This window comes from Pteronotus mesoamericanus, unplaced genomic scaffold, assembly GCF_021234165.1.
Source record: "Pteronotus mesoamericanus isolate MK-2021 breed Mesoamerican mustached bat unplaced genomic scaffold, CSHL_Meso_final contig_56, whole genome shotgun sequence".
In the NCBI taxonomy this organism is placed as follows: domain Eukaryota; kingdom Metazoa; phylum Chordata; class Mammalia; order Chiroptera; family Mormoopidae; genus Pteronotus; species Pteronotus mesoamericanus.
In genome coordinates this window covers 31,813,594-31,841,402 of record NW_026555201.1, presented here as the reverse complement: position 1 = coordinate 31,841,402, position 27,809 = coordinate 31,813,594, and the positions used below count along the sequence as shown (strand labels likewise).

Sequence of the window (27,809 nt, the reverse complement as noted above, 5' to 3'; positions counted from 1 at the left end):
AAACTATTGGGTTGGCCAAAAAGTTCATTTAGTTTTTTCTATACAATGGCTCTAGTAGCACTTAGTGGTCTTTAACTTCCTTCTAAACAATTTTGTTATATTGTACTGTGACAGCTGTCACATCAGTGTGCATTTAAAAACAAATCTTATCAAAATTGGGGAATTTTTGTGTAGCCATTTAATATTGAAGATGGAAGAAAATAAGCAACATTTTTGGCGTATTATGCTTTATTATTTCAGAAAAGGTAAAAATAAAACTGAAACACAAAAAAAGATTTGTGTAGTATATGGAGAAGGTGCTGTGACCAGCTGAAAGTATCAAAAGTGGTTTGCAAAGTTTCCTGGTACTATTGACTTTATGGCCAAATAATTCTTTGCTGTGGGGCTGTCTTATGCATAGGAATATGTTTAGCATCACACCTGGGCCCCTACCCACTAGAAGCCAATAGTGGGAGATAGCCAAGATACTCAAAATATTCAAATCAATAAAGTTATTGGTGAATATAAAAAATTTGTCTTTTATTTTATGGAAAAACTAAACAGAATTTTTGCCAACCCAATAATATTGAATGTCAACTGTAATTGAAAGAAAATCTAGAGCAGAAGATACAACAAAAAAATGTACCTAAAAATAGAACATTAACAAGCATCTGCCCTGGCTGGCATTGCTCAGTGGATTGAGCACCAACCTGTAAGCAGCCAAAGAGTTGCTGGTTTGATTTCTAGTCAGGGCCCATGCCTTAGCTGCCAGTTTGGTCCCTGGCCAGAGCACATACAAAAAGCAACCAATGGATGTTCCTCTCCCACATCGATCTTTCTTTCCCTCTCTCTCTCCCTCCCTTCTCTCTCTAAAATCAATAAGCATGACCTCTGGTGTGGATTAACAAAGAACTCTTCATAAAGATATAGGTGTCAATCCATCAAGAGGATATAAAAATAAAAATGTATGTATAACCAATAACAGAGCTTCAAAATATATGAATACAAAACAGATAGAATTGAGGAGAAAAAGAAAAATCCACAATTATAGTGGTAAATTTCAACATTCCTCTCATAATAATTGATTAAATAAATAGAAAATTAGTAAGGGTATAGAAAACTTGAACAATGATATCAGCCAACTAGACCTAATTTATATTTTTAGAACACTACTCACAGCAATGGTAGAATATATACTTTCTTACCAAATGCACATGAAACATACACCAAGACAGACCATAATCTGGACCATAAAACATAGCCTAATTGATGTAAAAAACTGAAATCATACAAAATATGTTTTGTGACCACAAATCACAACAGAATTAAACTAGAAATCAGTAACAGAAAGATTTCTGGGAAGTTTTAAAATATTTGGAAAGTAACATACTGCTTAAGGGTCAAAGGAGTCAGAGAAATTAGAAAAAATTTTGAATAAAATGAAAAAAAATCAAAATTTGTGGGACACAACTAAAGCAGTGATGAAAGGGAAATTTATAGCATTAAATGCTTAAGTTAAAAAAGACAGGTTTCTAAACAATGAGCCTTAAAAAACTAGGGAAAAAACACACACAACAAATTAAACCTAAAGTAAGCAATGCAGGGCTTGAACTAAAATATTTGAATAATGACAAGAAATAAAAGATAAACACAAGAGATTCTATAAATCTTGGAAAGAAATCTTAGAATAAAGTAATGATTTAGATTTGGGGCTATGATATAGCTTGCTAAGTTTTTTTCACATACTCTAACTTACAATTTCCAAAATAGGGAAAATGCCAGACGGCGTGCATAAACAAAGCGTGTGGGTATTAAATAAGAAAGAAAAATCGATAAAGGGGATATAAAATAAAAGTAGGAATTTAAAGACACCATGGTAGCCAAAGAACTATCAGATTTTTTCCTTGGGAAGTTGGTACAGAAATACCACTTTTATTACAGAAAGATTAACAAAGAGGCTTTTTTAAGACAGGAAAAGAGGAGCTGTGTTTTGTTATAATGAGTTCAAAACTTCAGTCAGATGTCTAGTTTGAAACATTCTAAGGACAATGATATTGGGAATAAGACTGAGGAATAAAAAAATATTAACAAAGCAGGCTGCATATCATCTATAAAACAAATGTAATGAAAACTCTCAGAATGAATTTTAGCAAAACATGGAATATGAGGCACAGACCTCAGGAATCTCTATTAAAACTAAGGACAAGGAAGGGAATAAATACCTTCTAAAGAGAGACAAAAAGTAAACTGAACTCCAAATCTATACACCCACTTGCTTTCAGAATTGCTCCCTAACAGATGATCCACAGACCCTTCAAACTCAACATAACCAACAATGGATCCATCTTCCTCACTCCCAAACCTGTTTCTCTACTTGTATGAATGGCAGCATCACACCTGTCAGAAATGCGAGAGATATCCTATCTCTTCCATCTCTCCCAACCCACACCCCATTGAGTCACCTACTGCTGCTAATTGAAGTTATTAAAGATAGTCCTCTCTTTTATTTTTCCCCTTTCTATTCCCATTGCTGGTCTTTCCACTTAGATTTTCAACATTTTTTGAAAATCTAACAGGTCTCTCCAACTCCAACCTTTCCATATATCACCTTATCCCAAATACAGAGCCTACTTAGTCATTTTCTAATGTATAAAAGTTGGGCATGTCAGTTTGCTTCTTAAAATTTGGAAATGAAAATAAGATATAAACTCCTCAGCACAACATAAAATCCCTCATAAGACACTCCCTACATTCCTTCCTCATACTTTGGGTCCTATCCAAGCTGAACTACTTGCAAATTCATTGGTACATTCTAACACATACTGTTCTCTCTGCCTATGGAGCCTCTTCCCCATTCCCCATGGGTTACTACTAACCATCCTTCAAGGCTTAATCATCTGGCTTTTACCCTGTTTCCTCCTTGCCTATAAATAACTTCAAAATAGGGGCTGTGTTTCTGACTACCCAGCACTTAGTACAAGAGCTCAATGAGTGTACCCATATTTTGCTGTGTATAATGTGCACATTTTTTTGCCCAAATTTTTGAGGGAAAATAAGGCTGTGCAATATACATACATATAATGGTTACATACCCTGGCCCTGTGGATACTGTGCACAAAAACATGGGTGCGCAGTATACACGGGAGTGCATTATATACAGCAAAGTACAGTATGTTCTTTAGTCCCACAGCATGTCCTGCCATAAATGTGCCAGACCAGGGCTGTTACTGGGGACACAGTGAGTAAGAACAAAAGGTGCTCAAACAAACATGAACAATGAAAAAAGCCACCTCATAGATGAGAGTGAAAGAGAAGAAAACATTAAAGCCAGAGTCAGAAGTTAGAATCAATGTCATAAAATGTGAGTACTTACAGAGGGGCAACTGTAAAATACTAAAGGAGCTGAGAACAATATATCCTGCCCTATTACTTGCTGTATACCCTAGTTTTGTTTTTCTTTAGCAATAACTCAAAATCTGTTAAATAAATAAAGGGATGAAATCAAAATTATCAGGAAGATAAAAAACAGTATGTTAAATGACTGTATCACAGAATGGAAAAATTTTTTAAGAATTCTTGCAAAATTCACTGAAAGCTTTGTTTAAATTTCCCCATTAAAATAAAGGAAAACAGATGTACTATTTCATTTTAGATACAGTGTATGTAGATTTAAATATACACTGTAATATATTAATTGATTTGGTGGGAATGTAAATTGGTGCAACCACTATACGAAACAGTATGGCAGTTTTCCAAAAACTAAAAATAGACCTACCATATGATCGAGAAATTCTAATTTTAGATATTTAGCTAAAGAAAACAAAAACACTAATTCAAAAAAAGATATATGCACCCCATTATTCACTGTAGCATTATTTTTATTTATAATAGCCAAGACATGGAAATAGCCTAAGCGTCCATCAATGGATGAATGGATAAAGAAAATGTGAGATATGTGTATGTATCTCAAATCATTATGCTGTATGCCTGAAACTAATATAATGTTATATGTCAATGATACCACAGTCAAATATATACATTTGGAGTAGATGATTACACTGGGTGTTAATTTCCCCATGCAGAAGTTTGTTAATGCAAGGTAGGTTACGTGTTCCTTAAGTGTGTCTAGTGGGAGTTGAAGAAAAGAAAATAGAACTTACTGTCCACGAGGATACCACCGGTGCTTGGTAGTAAAGAACATTTTGCTAAGTTGTTCTATCATAGGTCCTTGCTCCAAGTGCTCGTCTTTTTCTTCTAATCTGGTTTTCAGTACTTGATCTAGTGTTTCTTCATGATTATGCACAGGATCGGGCCGAGGGATAGGCTACAAAATAATCAGTAATGAACTGATTCAGAATGTAGGAATGTTAGCCAGCATTTGATTGAATTTATGATGAGACAATTGTCATTCTCAAGAATTCATTACAGTACTTCAAGATGGGTAGGTAAGTTATCAGAACAGAGTTTGACTTAGTTGCATTATTCACTAAAGAATAAGAAATATTTTTCTTCTCACACCAAGTTTTGGGTTTCTTTTCTAACAATAAATTTATTAAAGTTCTGTTTCCCCCTCAATAATAAAGACATTACTTTAGTTCCTATTTCTCAAAACTAAAAATTGTACTTACTATTTTTTAAGTTAAAAGTATACAGTCTATACTTTGAATAAAATTAAAGTGAGATATAATGACAAATCTTCCACTGAAAACGACATTTCTGGAGACTTGACTTGGGGTGGTGAACACACAATACAATACAGAGATGATATACAGTATTACAGAATTATGCACCTGAAATCTACATAATTTTATTAATCAATGTCACCCCAATAAATTCAATGAAAAACACAAAAGAAATTTCAGTAAAAAGGATGGGAAAGGGGTGTGTTCAAGATTGATTCAGTAAAGATTAAGTCTCTTAGCTGGGGATAGACAGTCTAGACAAGGCAAGTATATACTTGATTTCCTTACATTGAATAACAAGAAAGTTGTGTAATAAAAAAAGAAAAAGTTGCCCTCATGGAGTAGCTCAGTGGACTGAGCACTGGCCTGTGAACCAAAAGATCACTGGTTCGATTCCCAGTCTGGGCACATGCCTGGGTTGCTGGCCAGGTACCCAGTAGGGGGTGCGCGAGAGGCAACCACACATTGATGTTTCCCTCTCTTTCTCCTTCCTTTCCCTTATCTCAAAAAATAAATAAAATAAAATCTTAAAAAAAAAACCATAAAGGATACTTCTCATATATAATGGAAGCAGGAAAAATTTCGTTGTGTTTAGATGATTAAAATGCCAAAAAATGATGCTTTATGGTAATTTGAGTATGTTTTAGTGCACACCTATATTTATTGAACTTATGTACATGAAATGATAAGACCTCTTTAAAAAGCAATATATAAGTACATGAAGGTGGCACAAGTACCTCAGAAATGCAAAGAAACAAAAATAACAGTGAGAAGTAGTATGGGAGCCAAGTCAGACACTTGTCAAAGGACAGAATGTATTCTACAAGGGGTAACAAATCCTTTAAGTAAGAACACAAAATGAAGAAGTAATCTTAAGAAATGGATCTCAAGAAACCAGATTATGAAAGGCCTTCAAATTTAGACTTAGAAGAAACAATTTGACATAAATAGAAATAAGGAACTACTTATGTAGTATAGGAGGGAATAAAGAGGAACTATAATGAAGTAGTTAAGAAGCTGAGCTTTGGCCTCTGAGTCTATGACTCATTAGCTCTGTGACCTTGGGCAAGTTATTAGAGTTCTTAATTTCCCTTTCGGTAAAATCAGAGAAGTAATATCTACCTAATAAGGGTTTGATGAGAATTAAGTAAAATAATAATATATAGTACACTTAGCCGTCTCTCCTTCTCTCAAGAGTTCAATGGTAGGTAGCTATTAACATTTCTTTTATGTTCTCAAACAGAAAAAAAAAGATAAAAAATTAAAGAAAAAGTGCTTATTATAGACACTTAAAATAACATTAAAATATCATCTCTTGTTTGTAAAGGGAAACATTAATGCACCTTTGTAAGTTATTATCAGACCCTTAGGGGTGCTAGCAAATATGGGATTGGAAACGATATTCTCTATTTTAGGTCATTAAATTTGTTGCTAAAGAACAAATGTTTTAAATGTTATCAAAAAGTTAAGTCATTTTCAAGTGTTAACGAATGTTCATGGTCTAATGGTCCTATTCCCAAGCAGGCTCAATTCTAATACATCACAAATTCTCTCTGCTTTGTGTGATTAAAAATATGTTCCTCCCTCACCCTCCCCAGGCATATGGATAAAAGATATTAGAATTCTGGATTCTTTGATGTCTATACCAAGAGCCACTGGCAGACTCAGAACTGGTTATTAGGCAGTACTTGATCTCCTTGATCAACTTCAAAGAAGAGTACATGAATGTTTCTTTAAAAGAAAAAACTAAAATAATACTGAATCTCAACTTCATAAAACAGAACTATCATCCTGAATTTCTAGTTTTTCTTAAGAATTTAAAACATCTGACATTCAAAATTTTTCACTGAATCAAACACCAAAAAGAATTGTCTAGCACTTATATTTTTACTTTATTTTTCCAATCATTTTAATTATTACTTTTGCCTCTGGCAGAATACCTTTATTTTCCTAAACTAGAAATCCTAAATTTGGAAAACACTTTGAGAATATTACTACTTTTAATAAAACATATAACTGGCAGAAGCAGAAAAGAAGGATCTTTTTACCTGGATCTATGGAAGATAATCAACATGCTTTAGATTCAAATATAAATGACCAGAAAACCAAAGATGCAAATCATCTTAACTTTCTTAAAGCCAGTCTGAATTGGTATTTCTACATATGGCCAGATTCTTTGTACACAATATGTTTCCCACACCCTAGAGAATCAGAGGGCCCTATCTCCTGGAGAAAAGAGGAAAATAAGTCTGAATTTTAAGTCACGTTTGAGGATATTTATTTAACGTTATATACTATCATCATGAGATTTGTAAATCTGGATTCAGAAAGAAAATACTGTATTCTAACAGTAACACGTTTTCAAGAATGTTTCTTATTATGCAGTCCAATCTATAGTTTAGTTGAGAAACAAACAAAAAAAGCCATGCCTCCCCATGTGAATGTTTCTTACCCCGAAAACAGAAAACAGTAGATGGTATAGTTTAGTGACATGCTTATCCTCATCTAAGCATGGTGAGAGAAAAACAAATTTATTCCTTTAAACAACAAATATTTATTGTGAACCTACCAATTAAAAAGCTGTGATTCCAGGCGCTGATGGTAGAGCAGGGAACAAAACAGACAAGGTCTTGTCCTCACGGAACTTACATTTCAGTGGCAGGAGATAGACAGAAAAATAAGAAAATATCCAGTGTGCCAGAAATGATAGATGCTATTGAAAAAGTAGAACAAAGGACAATAGAGAGCTCAGGGGTAGTTGTACTACTTTCAATGCAGTAGTCAATGAAGGCCTCACTAGGTAATGAGTAAGGAAAGATCTAAAGGAGAGGAAAAAAACTATGAGGATATCTGGGGTAAAAGCATTACAGGCAGAAGAAACAGGAATTGCAAAGGCCCTGAGGCAGCAGCTTGCCTACATATATTTAAAGAACAGGAGAGAGGCCAGGGTAGTAGCAGAGGAGTGATTACATGTAAAAGGATAGAAGAGCTCTTCCAGACTAGAGAGAGGAATACTTACCATGGGAGAGGAGACAAATGCTACAACAAAGGGAGTGCAACAAAAAAAGAGAAAGCAGGGAGATGGGCATATATGCAAGGGAATGATTATAATTATGGATCATGGAATCTATGCTGGGTAAGGTGAGAAGTTAGAACGTGTGAGATACTTGAGGAACTGTAAAGAAGTGGTTCAATCCAGGTCTCTGTGAAGAGGTAAGTAATTTTTGGAACTGAAAGACTAGGGGCAGTTGGTAGTAAGCCAGCAGAATTCTTGAAAGCAAGACTGGGAGACAGGCAAACCAGTTATTTGTGATAAGGCTCTCACTAGGGTACAACCATGGGGGTAGACGCTGAGGTAGGAAAAAAAGAGCAAGTGAGAGACCTGGGTACTAGACAGATCATCTACCCAGATACTGAAATAAAAAAGAATTAGGACAGAAACAGTGTTGGAGAGTGTGAAAGTACATCTAAACTCTTCAAGGAAGGATGGAGGGAGAGAAGTAGTAAGCTATAGGTTGGCAGATAACAGCCACAGAAAACGGTAGTAGATGGTATAGTTTAGTAATATAAACGACAAAGCTAGAAATTGTTAGGGAGAAGGAAAGATGGTGGATATGGCAACAAGGAGCTACAGAGACACCTACTTCACCTCTTGGCCCAGTAATAAAAAGGTATAGGGAAGAAAACAGTAACTACTTAAGGCTGCCAGAGAAGCACTGGCCCTAGGGTAGAGCCAGGTTTCTGTTAAGCCAGAAGGTGAAGGTAACATTCTGGAAGTAGTTAAGTTTATGAGAGATTCTGTTGATGTAAATTCTAAAAGCACAGTGGAAAAGTTTTGAGAGTTGGGACGGTTAGGGGAAAGGTCAGATTCAGGGATGTAAAGAGCCATATATTGATAAGAATTTAGATGCTGAGAAATAACAGCAGTCTTAGGCTTTTTAATATTACTATTAAATAGGAAAAAGCACTTAACCAGAAATGTACCACAAAATAAGAAGCGAAGAGGCCACAAAACAGTGTGAGCTGGAAGGTTTACAGGCCAAAAGTTATTGACTTAGGTCTATTTTCTGCACATTGCCCAAAGAAATGAAACAAAAGAGGTATTGAATTATTACTATGATATGTGGCTAGAATACAAAGCAGGCAGACAAAATAGTGAGGTTAAAAAAAAAAAACAAAACTAGCAAAATAAAAATCTATTCTGTCAAATCAACCAGAGTTCTGGCCCTAATGGTAATCTTTAAAAATAGGTACCACTAGATGCATCATGTGATGACCTGAATTATCTAATTATTTTTTCCTCGAAAAGCAAATCTAACATTACCAAATATAGTAGAAGACAGCTTAAAGAAAGAGAAGAAAGCCTTTCAAATATAAAATAATAAAAAGACTTGGGCCACGGGTAAGTTATATTAAAAATAAAACAAAACCTCTTCTATCTAGTACTTAGCTTTTAAAGAAATATGAAAACAAACTAGGCCACTTAAATTATATGCCCATGTTGGCCGATCAGAAAAACGAATAAATACAAAATTCAACAAACAGTAAATGGATCATTAGACCCAATACAATATAAAAGTTATGAAACAGCACTCTAAAATACAAGCTTTCATAACTTACTCGATTATAATATAGAGTAGCATGGGACAATGTAGTTATATTAGATGTGTTTGATCACTAGTCAAAAATCTACCAAATTTTAGACCAGAAAACTGATGCCATAATTGTGTTTTAATGATTCAGTTTGTGTACTGAGAAGAGTGTTTAAAGGCAGAAGATGAACTAGAAATAAGAGAAAAACCAAAACTAAAATAAAAATGCCAAAAGATCTAAACCACATTTTTTAATAATCAAATAAAAGGAAATCCTTCTTTTTAGATACTATATAGAAGTGTGACTATTTCTAATAGTAACTTAAAAATTATAAGAAATTTTCTCATACATACTTTTGTATGTTCATACGGAATGTCCACGGAAGGATGGTAGCAAACTATCGTCCTGCCGTCAGATGTCAAAGCAAGCTCTACTTTGCTAAAAAAAGAATGTTTCAGAAATAGAGTTAAACTGTATTTAAGGCAGAATGATTTTCCTTAAAGCTAAAATTAATCAATCATGAATCCCTGAAGAATAGATACTGTGTCACTGGACTGGCAAACCTGGTACCCATACCATACAGAGCTCAGACCATCCCACAAAGTATGTCAGCTTAATAACCACAACAAACCCTTAATGCATTACCCACTATTATATCTAAATTCTTCTTCAAATAATTGGTTTTTAGACTACCCAGATCTTTGGAAGAGACTTTCACATTTACTTGTCATTATTATTAGAACTTCTTTTTCTTATTTTCTTATCTAAAAACTGCCTTCAGAAAGTTCTAAGAAGGACATTACTTGGTTGAATTAGTAAAGCTGAAGATCATAAAAGTATTAACCATCCAGGTAAAGGATCACCTGAATTTTTAATCATATTGTAGCTGAGCACTTTGTCTAGATTAGCATTTCTCCAAGTGCCTTTGACAGAATAGTACAACAGTAAGAAGCTTACCGTAAAAAGGGTTCTATGATGAAACAAATTTGGAAACTACTGAATATTATTCCTTCCTTCCTTCCATTAATGTCCCTCAGGAGAACACATTTTGGGCAATAGTCCTCTAAACACTTCCAGGAATTCTCTGACTGGATCTCATTCTTTCAAGCACCAACTAACCAAGCCTGTTATTTTAAAGACTCTGGCAACTAATATTGTACTTAGATCCACATACATTCTAAGGAATACAACTTTCAGCTCCTATTAAACATCTGTGTTCTCTACATGTCTATAAATGTAAGTTTCTAGGTTTTCGACACCAACCAGATTTGAGCAAGACCAGTAACGACACTATAAAGTATATTTCAGCTAACACAGGATAAGGTGGTTTCACCATGATTTGAAGATTAAATATCATAACATGGCTACAATAAACATTTAATCTATCAGATAATTTTTGATGAAGGATGGAGTTTTACACAATGCCCCTGTAAGACTCATTCTTTTCAGGTTCAAAAAGTGTTACCTATTACCTTGTCTAATTTTATCACTATTTTAACATTTACTAAGTATACAGTTAAAACTCAAAACTACAAAGTGTCAAGAGGGAAGAAAATATATTTTTACTAAAATTTGCAATAAAAACACAGCTTAAGGAAATGTGTTGCAATTTATGCACATCAGACTACAGAGAAAAAAGACATCTTATTCCTATGCTATTCCTAGTTCTTAGCATAGTGACTAGAATTGAGTAAGTACCAAATAAATTGTGGTCGAATTAAATATTTGTGATTTAGGATTATTTAATGTCAAACAAAAGACAAGATAAATAACTGCATAAGCTAACAGATATGAACCCTAAGAGAAAATTATAAAAACTAATTAAGATTTTTAAGAAGCTAAAGAATGCTTCAGGAAGAAAAGACAGCATTTCTAACATGCCTGTCTCGTAACAAATTAAGTATTCACTGAAATACAATGATAATGATTTTTATTTAAAACATTTGTAAGCCTAGATACTGGATAAACAAGGTCACTGAAATCATTTTTAAGAACAAAATTAAAGAATAATTAAAAAGCAGATAACTCCTAAGCAAGAAATAAAAGTAAATCATTTAAGATACAGCTAACAGACTTATTTTTTCCAACTGAATTTTAATACATACCAATTATAGTCATCTGGAAGAGCACAATACGTGGATTTATGACAAACACAATATAAAGGTCCATCTGCAAAAACCCCAAAAAGTAAAGTGGATTTAGTTAATTTGAGCATACGTTCTCACATAAATGTAAATCTAGTTTCACTCATTCAACCAATATTTACTGTTTACTATGAAACAGGGATATACTAATGGCCAGGGATTCAGCAACTAAGATCTAGTCCCTGCCCTTGGAAAGGTGAGAGACAGACAAGTGAACAAACAATCCCAACATAAAAGATAAGCCCTGCTAGAATGGGGAAATACTGGGAACGAGAAGGGAACACAGAAAAGTTACAAAACACAACGGTACAGGTTCAAGAATGCCTTTCCAGTGGAGATGACGTCTAAGGTACTCTGAAGGATAAGGAAATAAATAGGAGTTAGTAAGGGTGAGTATAATGTTCCTTGCAGAGGGAGTAGCAAGTGCTAAGGATCAGAGGTAAGAAAGAATATGAAATACTTGGAAATTCTAAAAACCTTCCTGTGACTGGAGTGCACAGTTCATAAATCTGGGGTGGGGTTGGGGGGTAAGTGATGAAATACAAAATAAATTGTTCAAAATTAATTTTCCTTAATCAAAATGCTCATATTTAAAAGATCATTTTCTTTTTTGGAATACCTACAAATTCAAGAGCCATAATTATTTTTTAAAAAGTCTGTGAAAGGTTCTCCTGTATTCAGAGAAAGGGTGTTCCTTCAAATATAAAGAAAAAATGTAAATGTAGCTCAGTACAGTTAAAAGCAAGTTCTGAACATACCTTGGCTAAAGTCAAGGAGTAACTTCTCTCAACTGAGCCTCTTGTTCCTCAGTATGAAACACAATCCCCACTTTGTTCAATATCACTCATCCTTCAAAGTCAAACGCTACTGTTCCACAAAATCCTTTTCCTCTCCCTACCCCACAGGCCCCGTTACAGGGGGAAGAGTTGTCTATTTTACATGTCCCACAACCAACATTTCAAATGTCATTGCTATACCTTCTTTGTGGTATTTTCTGCATCAGTTATTGATGTTTATCAAATATGCATTAAAAAAGGCGTCTTCCATCTTTGTATACCTATCCTTTCCCCAAGGACTGCATACACTTATAGGTCTAAAGATAAATTTTTACCCCGAAGCATAAAAAGTACCTTAACAAAATTCACTATTATCATGAAAGACTGTTCAGCAAAATGTCAAACCCAAGATCCTACTGATATAACAAAATATAAAGAATTAGAAATTTAACCTCATCTCTCAAAAGATTAATTTTCAATTAACTGTGCTAATACAGAGGAGTATTCATAAGACACATCAGACAAGTATGACAAATCAAAGGATAAAGTAAAAAACATTTACACGTTTTATTTTCTTGCTTTAAAATGTTGAGGCTCTTTCTAATTATGCCTAGATTAATTAATATGAAAAGAAGTTTTACTCTGAATACCAACCAGCTGGGTGATGTACCTGTTCCCTGAAAGAACAGGGTTGGTTAGCAGAGGCAGGGCAGACAGAATGTGTTCTTAAATAGGCATGAAGGAAACTCAGAATAGCAGTATTTCAGTTCAATAAGAAACTGTACAATTTCTACTCTGTGCTCACACAGACATTTGTTTGTACCCTTGTGACGTATTTCACATTCTACCTCTATTTCAGGTATTTCTATTTTCTACAAATGTCTGTTTCACCTACAAATCTAAGTGAGTTCCGTAAGGCCAGCAAACACACCATGTTCATTACTGTGTCCCCTACAATGGTATTAATAAAAAAGTGATTGTCAAACTGCCTCTAAAATGTTAATTTCTGCATAATTAATACCTAAAAAACTTATATGGTATTTTATCAAGAGAAAAATTCTAGTTATGGTTAAGTATCAGAGGTCCTAAATATATAATTAGAACTGATGCCAAAGTTAACATCCATCAACCCCAAGCAACTAAATGTGCCAAAAAGAATTCCAATGAGATTCAGCTCCCTGTAACTTATGGGCTATTGTTACATATATAGGTTTAACTGCATTTTGATAAGACTGATAGCCTCACTTAATTTACAAATTTTCAATATTTTAAGTTACTACAGGAACGGCGGTACAGCAGAAAGTGTACCGGACAAAGTAAAATGGGGAGGCCTAGGTTTTGATCACAGTTCTCATTTATCACATACACAACCTTGGGTAAGTTTCTGAAAGCCCGAGAACTCAAGTTCCTTCATTTTCAGAAAGAGAATACCACATGGGGTAAAATATTTACAAACTGTAAAATATTCCACATTCCATATTGACTGTATATTTTTGGAAGTTCCTTCTAAAATATAGGAAGGTCTTTTTATTTTTGCTCATTGAAATTTCTCCCTTAATCATGGTTATGCTTTGCCTTTAATCTTAATGTCTTTTCCTTTAGCATAAAATATCAATAAAAGTAGTAATACTTTACCTTTAATAATAATAATAGAAATTGTAAAGAATAAGGGGCTTTAGGATGCAAGAAGTTAGGTAGTCACTGATACTAGAATGGCTAAGTGATAACAGAATAATTTTCTTGGGGAATTTAAATTAATTTTTAGGTAAATAGATATTTGACAACTCCAATCCATTCAGATCACTTCAACATTTATTTATTACCTACCATGTATGAGAAGCATTGAGGGAACCAAAATAAATTAGATACTGTACCAATTTACAATCTATTAGGTAAAGTACACATAGACAATTTTCACTTATCCAAGGGCAGATTAACCTGAGTGAGGACTGATTGCTGTTCCAGGACACGGACTGGGTAAAAACTGATTAGGTCGGATTTCCATTAGCCTTGATGCTGCATTCCCATCAGGGCAAAGGGGAGGCTAAGCAGAATTGTTCACAATTCTGAACAAAAATGCTCCCAGGTAATCAAGGGCTTACTATTGTTTTGGCTCTGATATTACATCTAAAGTCTCTCAGCAATCTCCTCCTTTTATTTAATTATACTTTTACTTATATATATATTTTAATCCTCACCTGAGAACATGTTTATTGACTTGAGAGACAGAGACAGAGAGAGGTGGAGACAGAGAGACAGAGAAAGAAACATCAATCGGCTGCCTTCCATACATGCCCCAACAGGGATAGAACCCACAACCTTGGTATGTGCCCTGACTGGGGATGAAACCCGGAACCTTCTGTTGTACGGGACAAAACTCCAACCAGCTGAACGACCCACCCAGGGCACTTTTACTTATACTTTTAATCCTAATCTTCAAACAATTCTTTTCTTCTTAACTCAATAAACAAATGTTTAATTGCAAATGACAGTAAATAGAAAACATGAAGGGAGATATTGAGGTGAGGCAGAGATGTATAAAAAAGCTGGTGTAACTAAACATGCAAAAGCAAACCTACTGGGCATTCTATATCTGCTTTAGAAATGGGAGAATAGCGTTCATCACACAGTGGAAAAAGGAAGTGAAAGTTAAGGCTGGGTGGGAAACAGGATTTTAATAATCTATTTACTTATGTGGGTTGATGTTTTAGCTATCAAACATGTATTAATAGACTTTGAAGAAAAAGACCATGTACATTTCTTTAGAAAAGGTAGGTAGAACCCTGACTGGTGTGGCTCAGCTGGCTGGTCATCACCCTGCAAAGAAAAAGGTCTCCCATTCCATTTAGGGCACATGCCTAGATTGTGGGTTCAATCTCGAGGTCTGGGCAGGTACAAGAGGCAACCGATTGATGTTTCTCTCTCACATCAATGTTTCTCTCCATCCCTTTCTCCTTCCTTTCCCCTCTCTCTACAAAATAAATAAAATCTTAACAAACCAAAAAAAAGTGAATAGAAGTTAAATTTTATTTTTTAATTATTAAATATATAGATAAAAACACAAAGAGAATGCACCAAAATGTTAACAATGATTATTTTTGTAAGATAGGATTGTAATTTTGCCCTTTATTTGCTGATGTTAAGTACTACTAAAAAATATGTGAAAATATAGATTTAAAGAGAAAGTTCCCCTATCAATCACTTTCTTGTCCTCTGTTAAAATCCCACTTATGGTCTACACAGATAACCCATTTGGCCCATACTTTTCCTCTGCACTTATACATACATACACACATACATATATAATAGATCATTTTTTAAATGCAGAATTGGGATCATACAATAGATACTGTTCTGTGACATACTTTTTCCCCCCTTCCATTTGGAGATTTTTACATACAGTAAAGATATACCATAATTTATCCATTTCCCTTTTGACAGACATTTAGGCTTTCTCCCTTTTTCCTTCTACCTTTTCCATTATTGTAAACACTGTTGCTAAGGAATACACACTAAGTAAATGCTTTAACTTTTCTATAATGAATACATGTTTCTATAATATCTGAAAAAGTTTAAAACTTTTTAAACATTTAAAAACTCACTTACTTTGAAATGGAAATAAGTGTTTCAAGACAGTCCTGTTTGATAGCGCCCATTTCACTGCTGCTACTGCCATGGTGAGTCAAGATGCTTATTGGGTGGTATGGAAAAAAGATGACTTGAAGAGAAAAAGCTTTTAAAAGTTGCTTCTAGGCATACCTATTTTCATCCCTAAGAGATTAAAAAAAAAAAATCACTGCTACTTATGGTAAAGTGACATAATATATTGACAGTTACAAGAACAAGATAGGAATCACTACCTAGAACCAGACATCTAAAGCAAAACTTTTAAACAACTCTCCATTCCCTTGTGAAATAAGAGCAACATTATCAAAATGTAAGGTCAGAAAACCCAGAACTATGTCCTTTACAATTCTCTTAAATGCAAATTTCTCAGCACCTAGTGTAGTTCTTTCCACTTAATGAGTGCACAACAAATGTGTGATTTGCCTTAGAATCATTCACATATGCTATACAGAGCATCCTCCTTCATGATGCTAATGTGTCTGGATACAACCTCCCAGGTACCACAAGATCGTATTATATCTCTTAAAGTAGTATTCTGTTCCCAATTAAATGAAATATTAAACAAGGCCTATCCTTGGCTTATTAAGTGCTGATTTAGAGAAACACATATTCACACCCCAAAGTGCCAAATATAATTTCACCGTGTTATATACAGAGTGTGGCAAAAGTAGGTTTACAGTTGTGAGAATGCAAAAGTTTATTCTTGTATTATTATTTAGTATTGTATTATTTCCCATATGAACAACTGTAAACCTACTTTTGCTCCACCCTGTATAAGGTTTTTAACTTTCCAAGGTACTTTCTTTACCATTTCATTTCGCTCTCGTATTAATCATGTGAGGTATCTTTATTTTGATTCATGAAAAACTGAGTACAAAGAGTCAGTCACAAACTGGGAAACATTTGGCAAGTCATTAACTAAATGACCCTCAGTTTCTTCCATGGTAAGTGGGGAAAACAACCACAACCTCCATGGCTGCTGTGAATATAAGAACATAAGCATAAAAACAAATCCCTTGTTCTTAACTGGCCTCCATGACTGTTTCTTCCCTTCTCCCATACTGATAACATGAAATTAGCAAGAGTCCTGTTTGTTAAACTTTGCAGGCTGTTTCTCTGCACTTGTCAGTATATTAGCACTGCTATCACTGAGTTCATAATGTGCTTTTTACAATTTACAACCCACTTTCCTATGCATTTTGTGCTTTTTCACAAGTCTGTGAAGTAGTCATCTTCATTTTACACATTCAGAGTTTCAGAGAGAGCAAACGATTTACTCCATTGTTACACCGGAGCTTAACAGGTGGCCAGGGTGATACGCAAACCCTAGTCTTCTGAGTATGACCCGAGAAACAGAACACTTGAGGGAAGGGGGCATTAGGTCTCCCCTGCTCAAGGCCAAGAGGCAAGCACACCCACAACTTGGTCAGATTATTCACCCCATGGAGAGTAATTCCGAGGGTAAATCACTAGGCCCGGGATGCAACCCCGAGGCAAAAATTGCAGCAGCTCGGACGGCCCTAAGTTTGAGAAACAGGATACCAAAAGCATGAAGGTTAACACATGGGGGCAGATCCGAAAGACTTGGACCGGGAGGGGTCCCCAAGCGACCGGCATCGGCACGAGGGGTCTGACCACAAGAAGCGCGCTGCCACACTCCGGATTTTCGATAGGGCGGACCGAGTCTGGTGGCGCCACAGGTTTTATCCGCTGCGAACGACAGGTAGGAGACTCGACAACAGCGGGTAATCCTTCTGGGCCTGTCCAGCTTGGCTTCTAGGCACTCCTTGACCGGAGGAAAGGACAACGGTTACCTTGACAGCTCCTCACCACAATCCCGCCATCTTGCCACAATGAGGGCTTTAGGAGATACAACTCCGCGCGACTTCCTGTCTTGCGGGGCACTCTGGGAAATGTAGTCTTGCGGGAAAGAGCACCTTGCCGCGGAAGGGCAGGGATTCACTTAACACGCTTCCAAGTTTAGTTGCAGCAGCCTAACCTGCGGCTGTACTCATGTAATTAAAAAAAAAAAAAAAAAAATTCACTGTTACCACGCATATCCTTAGAAAGTAATAAACGCTATTTTTAAGGTTTCTATTAATAACTACAGGACCTCGAGATCGCTCTTTGGTGGATGAGTTAAGGTTTCCTAGAGGAAGAATTATTTCATAGAAGCACTAAAAAGGGGTGGAGTTGGATATGTAATTTAAAAAGGGGAAGTTGGGAGAGCCTCCAATCCAAACAACAGTACTATGTTCTGAGAACTGGGCAGGCTATTCGTTATGGGAGGAAGAAAATGTGCAGAATCCTGGACTTTGCCTTTTGTCCTGCACGGGAAAACGCCCTCGGGCCTTTGCGCTTTTCTGTTTCATTCCCAGCAGTGTCCTCTCACCTGTTATGTCCACTGCCTTCCTTTATACCGGCCTAGCTCAAATATCATCTCAGAGAGGACACGATTAAATAGTCTCACCCTTATCTCGTTGTCCTCCTTTACTTTTCTTCACAGCATTTATCATTATATGACATCATATTATTTGTTTCCTCATTTAATGTCTGTTTTATGCTAGAATACAAGCTCCATGATGGCAAGGTTAAGTATCTATCTTGTTCTATAATGTATACCAACCCAACATCTATAAGTGTGCTTAGTCTCATTGCAGGCCTCCAGTATTTGTTGAATGAATAAAACAAATAACATGGCAGACATCCAGTTTAACCTGGAAATTTCTTTCCCTCGTGACTTGCAAATTTTGTATTTACATATATTTTTCTGGAAAGAACTCATAGCTTTTATCATGTATTCAAGGGCGTCAATAAACCTCTCAAAAAGTTAAGGGCCATAGTCCTGAGTGCTTAATATTAAAAATAAGTGAACATAAATTCACAGTTAAGAAAAATAAATGTGAGCTGCTGTGGTGTCTCTCCTCATTTCCTGAAGAATAGCAGGCTTTGTTCTGCTACTAATTGTTGCTCCTATGGAAATCCACAATGAGGGCCCATCTCTGTCCTTTCTAATCTTGTCCATCCTTCAAAGGCATCCTGTGATGTCTTTCTACTATGCTGTAGGAAGAAAGAGAGGCAAAACAGATGTGAATGAACAATCAACTGGACTTGTCAGACACTCATTGTGCTAAGCAGATGGATGGATCAAAGGTGGCTCCAGAGGACATGTCTTGATGGCTGTGAGGAGAATAGGGACCATTGACCAACAGAGAGACACACTTAGTGGAGCCAGGAAAGGTTTGCAAAGCTGAGACCAGAGAAGAAACTAACCATGTGTATGGAAAAGAGAGTAGAGATAGCTGTAGGCTGAGGAAACAACTTAAAAGTCTAAGGCGAGTGGAGGTAACTTACCATCTGCTGGAGTAGTGCGGAGGACAGTGGCAGAGCCTGAAGTAAGAACTATGTCATGTTGGGCTTTGTAGGCCTTGGTGGTGATATCATGGAATTAGGACATAGATCATATGTGTAGATGTTATTCTAAGTGTTGTAGGGAGTCATTGAAAGGTTTTAACACAAAATAGAGACATGATATGATTTGTGTTTTTAAAAGATTACTCTGGCTGCACTGTGAGGAGTGGCAAGATGTAAGCAAGTCTAAAGAGGTTATTGCAGTCAAGTTAAGAGATGGAGGTGACAAGGTGATGGAGGGTGGCAGTAGTGGAGATAGAAGGGAAGAGAATCTAGATATATTTTGAAAGTAGAATAATGACCAAACTTGCTGGTAGATTGATTGGATGTGGAAATTGAGAGAAAGACACTTCAGATGATGTTTTGATGACTAGCTTGAAGGTGGTATGGTTCATGAGAGAGGAAAGAGTAAAAGAGGAGCAGGTTTGGGGGGGGGGTCTGATCTGATGAGGTTGGAAATGAATGACTCCATTTGGTGTCATCCATTGGTGAGTTTGAGATACCTCTGAAATAACCAAGTAGAGATATAAAATGAGGCAGGTGGTTGAATAGGTGTGTCTGGAGAATAAAAGGTTAGGCTGGTTACAGATTTAAAGCCATGGGAATGTTGAGTGCATGTAGGTAAACAGTGTAGAACAAAAGAAAAAGGACCCAAAACCAGCGCCAGGAGATCCCAACATTTAGAGGTGGAGGAGGGCAGCCAGCAAGGGCCTGTCAGAAGTGGCAGGGAGAGAGGCAGCAGGAAAACAGAGAGACTGTGATATGAGAGTGGTTAAAAGAGGCATGTCATATCATGAAGTATTTCATAACTTCAGGGTTCAGTGCCAGCAAGTTTAAAACTATTACTTCCAAAATTACAAACTTGAAATACCAACAAATAACTTACATTAGCCCACATAAAAGCCATTTAAATTCATGCTAGTAAAATGATAAAACAGATTTAAGTTGTAGAGGTTTGGAGTTGGCTTCAAAAGACTTCAGTTGAAAAGGGGGTTAGTATTTTTCTTTTTGAACTTCACAGAATAAAGTTACTCTTTATGTAAATTAGAGATCAAAGACTTCCAAGCAATCTAACTGCCAAATCATTAGGAATAATCTAAAAACTTAAAAAAACCTTTTATCGCATAAAATTGGCTACAATTTTGAGCACTTATTATGTACCAGACATCGTTCCAAAATATTTACATATATTGTTTTGCCTATTCCTACTGTTGGCCCTAGGAGATGTGTATAATTATGACTGTCATTTACAAATGAAGTAATAGAAGTGGACTTGTTCAAGGCTATGCAAAGTACAAGTGGTTGAAGTGTGATCTGAACCTAGAAAGTTCTGATACCAGCACCCATGAGCTTAACCACTGTGTTAGACTGGGCAATGCTCATTTCCAAATAGCAAATGTAGATTAAAAAAAAACTAATACAGATTTAGAAAACAAAACCCCAGAGATAGTATCTACTAGTATTTTGGTGTGTAACTTTCCACTTTATATCTCTTCCTATCTCTATATTGTGATAACAACTAACATTTATTTGACACATTATGTGCACTCTTCTGAAGTCCTGCAGCCAGTAACTGGTGGAGGCTAGATGTGAACCATACAGCCTGGTTCTCCTTCAACCTCCTGCTCTTTCATACAAACACACTATCTTTAGGTTTTCTTTTATTCCTGTTAATATGCATATATAAATACACATATACATGTAGATTTTTTTATAACAATATATGTATATCTTTTCCCTGCTTAATATATCATAAATATATTTCCTATGAATAGCCTAAATATTGTCATTTTCAAACCACCAGCCTCCTAGAGATCATGACTTTTTTAGATTATTAAAGATCCTTATAATATAGTTTTCTTTTTTCCCTTATAGTTTACATTTTTAAGTTATTTCATTATTAGTTGCTTTCCTGCAACTCCTAAATTACAAATTTATTCTGTACTCATTCATTTAACAAATATTTATTGAGCACATATTACATGTACAAGACATAAGAGCAACAGTTTGTCTTCATATATTGTACATGAAGTGGGGATAACAGATGTTAAGTATATAATTATGTAATTAATTATTTTATTATCATTGCACTGAGTGTCTCAGAGGAAAAGAATGCCATAAAGCATATAATGAGTCTGTTGGGATCTGATTAGCCTGTTGGGGTTAGGAAAGGCTCCTCTGAGCATGAGAATTTAAGCAGAAATCTGAAGGGTAGAAGTTAGGAAAAGGAAGAGAGCACGAGGGAATAGCCTGTGTGAGGGTCCTAAGTAAGGAAGTAGTGTGATTCAAGAATCAAAAATAAGCCATGGTCAGGTGGCTCAGTTGGTTGGTGCATGATCCCATACACCAAAAGTTTGTAGGGTCGATCCCCAGCTGCGGTCGTGGGTGGGGTGTACAGGAGGCAACAGATCGATGTTTCTCTTTCACATTGACGTTTCCTCTCTCTCTAAAATCAATGAAAAAATGTATCCTCAGGTAAGGATATAAAAAAAGAGTAAAAAATAAGGTCAATCTAACTAGAATACGGAGTGCTAGCTAAAACCATGGGGTTGGTGACAAAGGCCAACCTACTGTATGTTTCTAAGAAATATTTCACACGTGACAGGTAATACTGAACAAGGGCTTTCTGTGTCTTTGAAAAAATGTCTATTCATATCCTTTGCCCATTTTCAATCAGATTATTCGTTTTTTGGTTATTGAGACATAGAGATGGCCAACAGGCACATGAAAAATGTTCAACATCACTAATTATTAGGGAAATGCAAACCAAAATCACAATGAGATATAACTTCACACCTGTTAGAATGGCTATTATCAAAAAGGCAAGAAGGCCCTGGCCCATAGCTCAGTTGGTTAGAGCATTGTTCTGATACCTCAGGGTTGTAGGTTCTATCCTTGGTCAAGGCACATTCAAGAATCAACCAATGGGTGCATAAATAAGTAAAACAACAAATTGATGTTTCTCACTCCCTCTCTTTTTCCTCCTTCCCCACTCTCTAAAATCAATTTTAAAAAAAGACAAGAAATCACAAGATCTGGAGAAAAGCAACCCCTTGCTTACTGTTGATGGGAATGTATTTTGGTACAGCTACTATGGAAAACAGTATCAAGATTCCTCAAAAATTAAGAATAGAACTACCATATGATTCAGGTATTCCACTGCTGGGTATTTATCCAAAATATATGAAAACACTAATTCAAAGAGATACATGCACTGCTAAGTTCATTGCAGCATTATTTTTAATAGCCAAGATATGGAAAAAACCTAATTGTCCATTAATGGATGAATGGATAAAGAATATATAATATACATGTATATATGTGTGCATAGATATTATATATTGTTATATATTATATATATCCTAGCTGAAATGGCAGAATTAAAATAATTCAGATCACAAATGAGTCAAGAAAAATGTATGTAAAAAAACTAGTGTTAATTAAAATATAAGTACCTCCATAATACTTAGTACAATACAGACAAGTTACAAGCTACTTTTACCTTAAAAGTTCTCTTATGAACACTCCAAGTCATTTTTACATTTGTCTTCTCTACCCATGAGGTCATAGCCTTCCTGCATGCAGCCCATCTAATTTCTCACCTGTGTAGCTCTTAGAGGTCCAGCATAATGGTAGAGAGGTAGTAGAGTGCAGAATCTAACAAGTGGATTCTGAGAATCGCTTTGCCTAAATTTAAATCTTGGCTCCCTTACTTCCTATGTTATTTGGGGCACTTTATTTACTTAATATTTCTGAGTCTGTTTATTCTTTGTCAAAGAGAGATAATGATATCCCCTACTTTATAGAATTGTTGGGTAGATTAAAAATCAGAAGTAGAATGCTTAGCAAAGAACTGATATGTAGTTAGCAATAATTGTATCTTATAGGTGCTTAATATTTGTATAATAAATTTTTTGTGAATATCTTGCCCAAGGTGATTAGTTGTTTTTTAAAAATATAATCCTTTCCTTTGCCTTTCAGGAATAATCTAATTGAATATAATTAAAAATGAATTTAGTCTAAAAGTATAGTGATGATTTCTAGCTTTAAGTTAGTATGTCAATTAGGGTCTCAGCAAAAAGCGAATGACATACTCAAATTGGTATAATCCCAGGGGGGTTTATTTACAGACAGATTCTTCACAGCGATAGGAGAATCACAAGGAAAAGGAAGAATCTAATTAGGGCTTACTAGCGCTGGCTATTCCTTCTAGGCCCCAGGCGATAAAGAGAGGGAGCAGCTGAGGGACCCCAGGAGAGAATCCGGTAGTTGGCTGCTTTGACAGGGCAGTAATTTTCTGTTGAATGGCACAGCCAGCCCAAGGCAACTTTGCCAGGAGCAACCCAGGGTAATAATTACTTGACCTCCCCATCTTTCTCTTCTCCAGTCCCCTGCAGGGGCTCCTCAAGGCCCAAACCAATCAGAAACCAGAGAGCAAGGAACCCCCTCCATGCAGTATAGTTCATTCAGATCAACTTTCTGGGCAGAGAGCAGGGTGGACGAGGTAGAGAACAGATCCGGAGGAGACAAAGGGAGATAACTGGTACCATGTCAGGAGTGTCATTAGCAGGTGTGTGGTGTTGTGACTGTAAAGTAAGAGACTGGTGCACGATCCAATTGGATGTCATTTAAACATAAGCAGTGTGACGCTCCCATATTGATAGAATGTGAACAGAATTCTAAATAACTTCAAGCAGTAAATAGCTTTATTGAATATGTTGGTAAATCAAATAGTGAAACAACCTAGGTAGGAGGTTAGAGGCTAACATCACACTTAGGAGTTAGGTAATATGTATTAATTGAATCCAGGTAACATGGGCAGTGAGCCCATCCCATTCAGAGGGTACTGGCTTGGAACTCCTATTGGCACCGCAGACATAGAAGAGGACTGTGCTTCTCATTCCAAGTCATGCCGAAGATGACCCCAGAAGTCTGTTCTTCCAGATCTCATCCTCACAACCAACCTAGAAGGCACCCCCAAATTGCTTGTATGGGTAACCCCAGATCACTTGGGGGTTACTTGTTTCCTTGAGTGTGACTTTTAACTGCACAAAGATTTGTGATTAAGTGTAGAAATGATGAAGTAAATCAAACTCACCTACTATTTTCCAGTTAGGTTTGAGAATATAACACATTCACAAACATATGTATTCTGTTTATGTTTTTCAGTATTTAAGATATATAACAGATTTTGGACTATGAGATTTGCTTTGTGACCTGTTAGATTGGCTTTGCAGGTGTGTGATTCCAATTTTTAAAAACATTTTATGATAGCCCTGGCTGGTGTGGCTTAGTTGGTTGGAGTGTTATCCTGTAACCAAAAGGTTGAGGGTTTGATTTCCACTCGGGGCACACACCTACTAGATTGCAGGTTCAGTCCCCAATCGAGGTGCATGTAATCCCCGGCTGGGGGGAGTAAGAGAGGCAACCAATTGATGTTCCTTTCTCATATCCATGTTTCTCTCCCTTTCTCTCTCTGAAGACAATGGAAAAATGTCCTGGAGGGAGGGTAGTGGAGAAAATTTCAAACACACACAGAATTAAAAAGAATAGTATAATAAACTACCATGTACCTGCCATTTAGTTTCAACAATTATTAGTTCATGGCCAATTTTGTTTCATCTGTACTCCCCATATGTACCTTCTCCTATATTGTTTTTAAGCAAACCTCAGGCAACCTATAATTCATCCATAAATATCTCAGCAGGAAATGCTGGAGCCCTGGCTGGTGTGGCTCAGTTGATTGCAGTGTCGTCCTATAACGGAAAGGTTGTGGGTTCGATTCCCCATAGGGCACATGCGTAGGTTGCAGGTTTGATACCTGGTCCAGGCACGTACAGCAAGCAAACAACTGATCTTTCTCTCTCCCATGGATGTTTCTCTCCCGACCTTCCTCTCTCTCTTAAAAGCAATGAAAAAATGTCCATGGGTGAGGATTAAAAAAAGTAATAATAAAAAAAGAAATGCTAAAAGATATACACTCTTTTTCTAACATAACCGTAACATCGTTACATAACTGAAACAAATTGACAACGATTACTTAACATCATGGAATATCCAGTGAACATGCAATTTTCTAAATAGCTCATAAATGTCGTATTTTCTTTTTTGCTTGTTTTGAGTCAGGATCCAAGTTAGATCCATACCTTTCAGTTGCTTAATATCATTTTTAAGTCTCTTTAATTTGTTAAGTCCCTCATTTATTCTCTCTTTTTTCCTCTTGCATTTATTTGTTAAAGTTTGTTTGTCTTATAGAGATTCCCACAACCTAGAGTTTGTTTAGTGCATTCTCAAAACAAACTAACATTTGCAAGTCCCTTGTGTTTTCTGTAAATTGTGATTCCAATTTGAACTTGTCATTAGGTAACTGGTTTATACCTGTGATTCTATGTTGTGGGGTGTAAAAGAATTGTATTAGGTCTGGAAGCAGAATTAGAACATTCAATAGAAGTCTCACTATATTAAACTGTTTTTAATTTATAAGAATTATTAGGTCCTTGGGAATATTTATCCATCAGAAAATCAAAGGGCTGGAAATAAAAATTAAATATTTTAAGTTTCTAAGTGCAATTTAAAATTCTTAAATGTATTTAATTTACTGTTATGAAACGTTCCCTTAATAGTTTTATTTTAGTTGCTAGTCTTATCAATAGAATAAGAATCGTAAACTGAACTTTGAAAGCATAAGCAAAATCGAGACTTTACTGTTACTTAAAAAAATTGAATGTTAATTAAAAACTAATCTGTAAATAATCTCCTTGTGCAGGAAAGATGCTTCAAAGACACCAAAATACTCATATAAGCATAAAGATGTTTTTGTCCTCTTTTCTCAAAAACCATACCTGAACAATGAGAATACGGATGGAAGCCAGCAGATACAGGCATAGCACCTGACTTAAAAGAACACACGGAAGTTTAGCCAAGGCTTAAGTAATTGGTGTCACAAGTGTCTGGGAAGATGGAGTGAGGAGGGGGCTGAAAATTTACAGAATGTTTGAAAGTCAGTGTAAGGTTCGATTAGATCTCCGATTCCCATACTCGTGAGTCCACCCTAGTCAGAAATGGGAATCTGAATCTGAGAGGATCTGAACTCATGAATACCACACCTAGGGGAGGGCAGGGGAGAAGTCCCTGAACAGAAAACTGGTGAGTCCCCTGGCTCCCTTCCTTACCTGGCTCCAGAAATGCCAGCACCATCTGTATTCTGAGTCCGAGCCACCCAATGTCCTTCCAGTGAATTCCTTTTCTGTTTAAGTCAGTCTGAGTCCGTTTCTATGCCTGCAACCAGGAATCCTGAATAAAATTAAAACATTTATAATAATTTAGTTAATGTACGTCTGAATCCATTCTCTATGAGAGGAATTCCATGGCTGCTTTGGCTCACCATTTCATTTGCAGAATCTTGTATCATGCCTGGTGCTTAGTAGGCACTCACTAAATGTGTATTGAACTACTGAGTGGGTGACGCCTTCCCTGTATCTTATATATATTCTTCATTGTATCTTAATATTACAATTGCAGAACTTATCACATCAACTATATTAATATAACCATCTGTTTAAGATCAGAGATCCTACCTTGCTCATTTTTTAAACCCAGGTCCTAGGGAAGGTCTAGTACATACTAGGTAGAGAATGAAGGAGGCAGGAAGGACAGCATATGTGCCAGGCATTATATTACTGCTGGATACACAACACAAAGAATGTGGTGCCCCCTGCCTTAGAAGAGTGTGCAGTGTGCTGAGAGTAACAGGTGAACAGATTACTACGATGGACACTTGTTAGAGCATAATGTGCAAGACGTTTTGTAGAAGGTAGAGAAGACTTCTTAGCAGAGGGTGAGAGACCCACAGGAAGATGAAGCAGGGAACTGCAGGTGAGAAGGCAAGATGATGTGAGTGAAAAGGAAACAAGATGTCAAAATTATCTAACAAGGTGTTAGGGTCTAAGTATGATTGATCACAGGATATTCAAAGCAACAAGATTATTCAGACTGTGGTCTGAGGCTGCCTTTGAGATAAAAAGTAAGCACTAGGTTAAGAAAATGTCAAGTGTTTTTGTGATTAGAAGGTAAGAGAAGTTTTCTGACTGGTGAATTTATTTATTTACTTTTAAAGATGTTATTTATTCCTTTTTAGGGAGAGGGGAAGGGAGGAAGAGAGAGAGGGAAATATTGATGTGAGAGAGAAACATCCACGGCTTGCCTCTGGTACCTACCCTCATCTGGGACCGAACCACAACTGGGGGTCAAACTGGCCACCCTTCACTTTGTGGGACGACACACAACTGAGCCATACTGGTCAGGGCCTGACTGGTGAATTTAACATAATGAGCTGAGTCTGCTCAGCCTTGTCTTTTTCCCTCCTCTCTTTCATTTTATCTCTCCCTTCCCTCTAAGTGACTGGGAGGCTATCCCTGAACTTGGGGAGATGGTGGGTGGGATATTAAGAAGCCCAAATTACTGCTGACTTAATAGCTGTGTTCTCTAATCAGTTTTATTGGTAATAAGCAATATTTTTATCTCCATCTCTTTCAATTGGTTATAATTTCAGGAGGGGAAAGGGGGAGCTAATTATTGGTGAGGGAAAAGTGGAGGAA

At 36.2% G+C, this 27,809-nt stretch overlaps 1 protein-coding gene across 5 annotated transcripts in view; it reads right to left on the bottom strand.

Moving 5' to 3' along the window:
• The window catches only part of MRPL42 (mitochondrial ribosomal protein L42), a 41,541-nt gene that overhangs the window by 8,142 nt on the left and 5,590 nt on the right, over positions 1 to 27,809 (bottom strand). The window contains exons 2-6 of one of the 5 annotated variants that reach the window (XM_054580204.1): positions 26,385 to 26,505; positions 15,781 to 15,945; positions 11,360 to 11,423; positions 9,608 to 9,692; positions 4,140 to 4,303 (exon numbers count right to left, since the gene is read on the bottom strand). In XM_054580204.1, the coding sequence (XP_054436179.1) occupies positions 4,140 to 4,303; positions 9,608 to 9,692; positions 11,360 to 11,423; positions 15,781 to 15,850 (383 nt within the window). In that variant the 5' untranslated portion in view covers positions 15,851 to 15,945; positions 26,385 to 26,505. The other 4 variants (XM_054580203.1, XM_054580206.1, XM_054580205.1 and 1 more) reach the window with 4 other exon arrangements.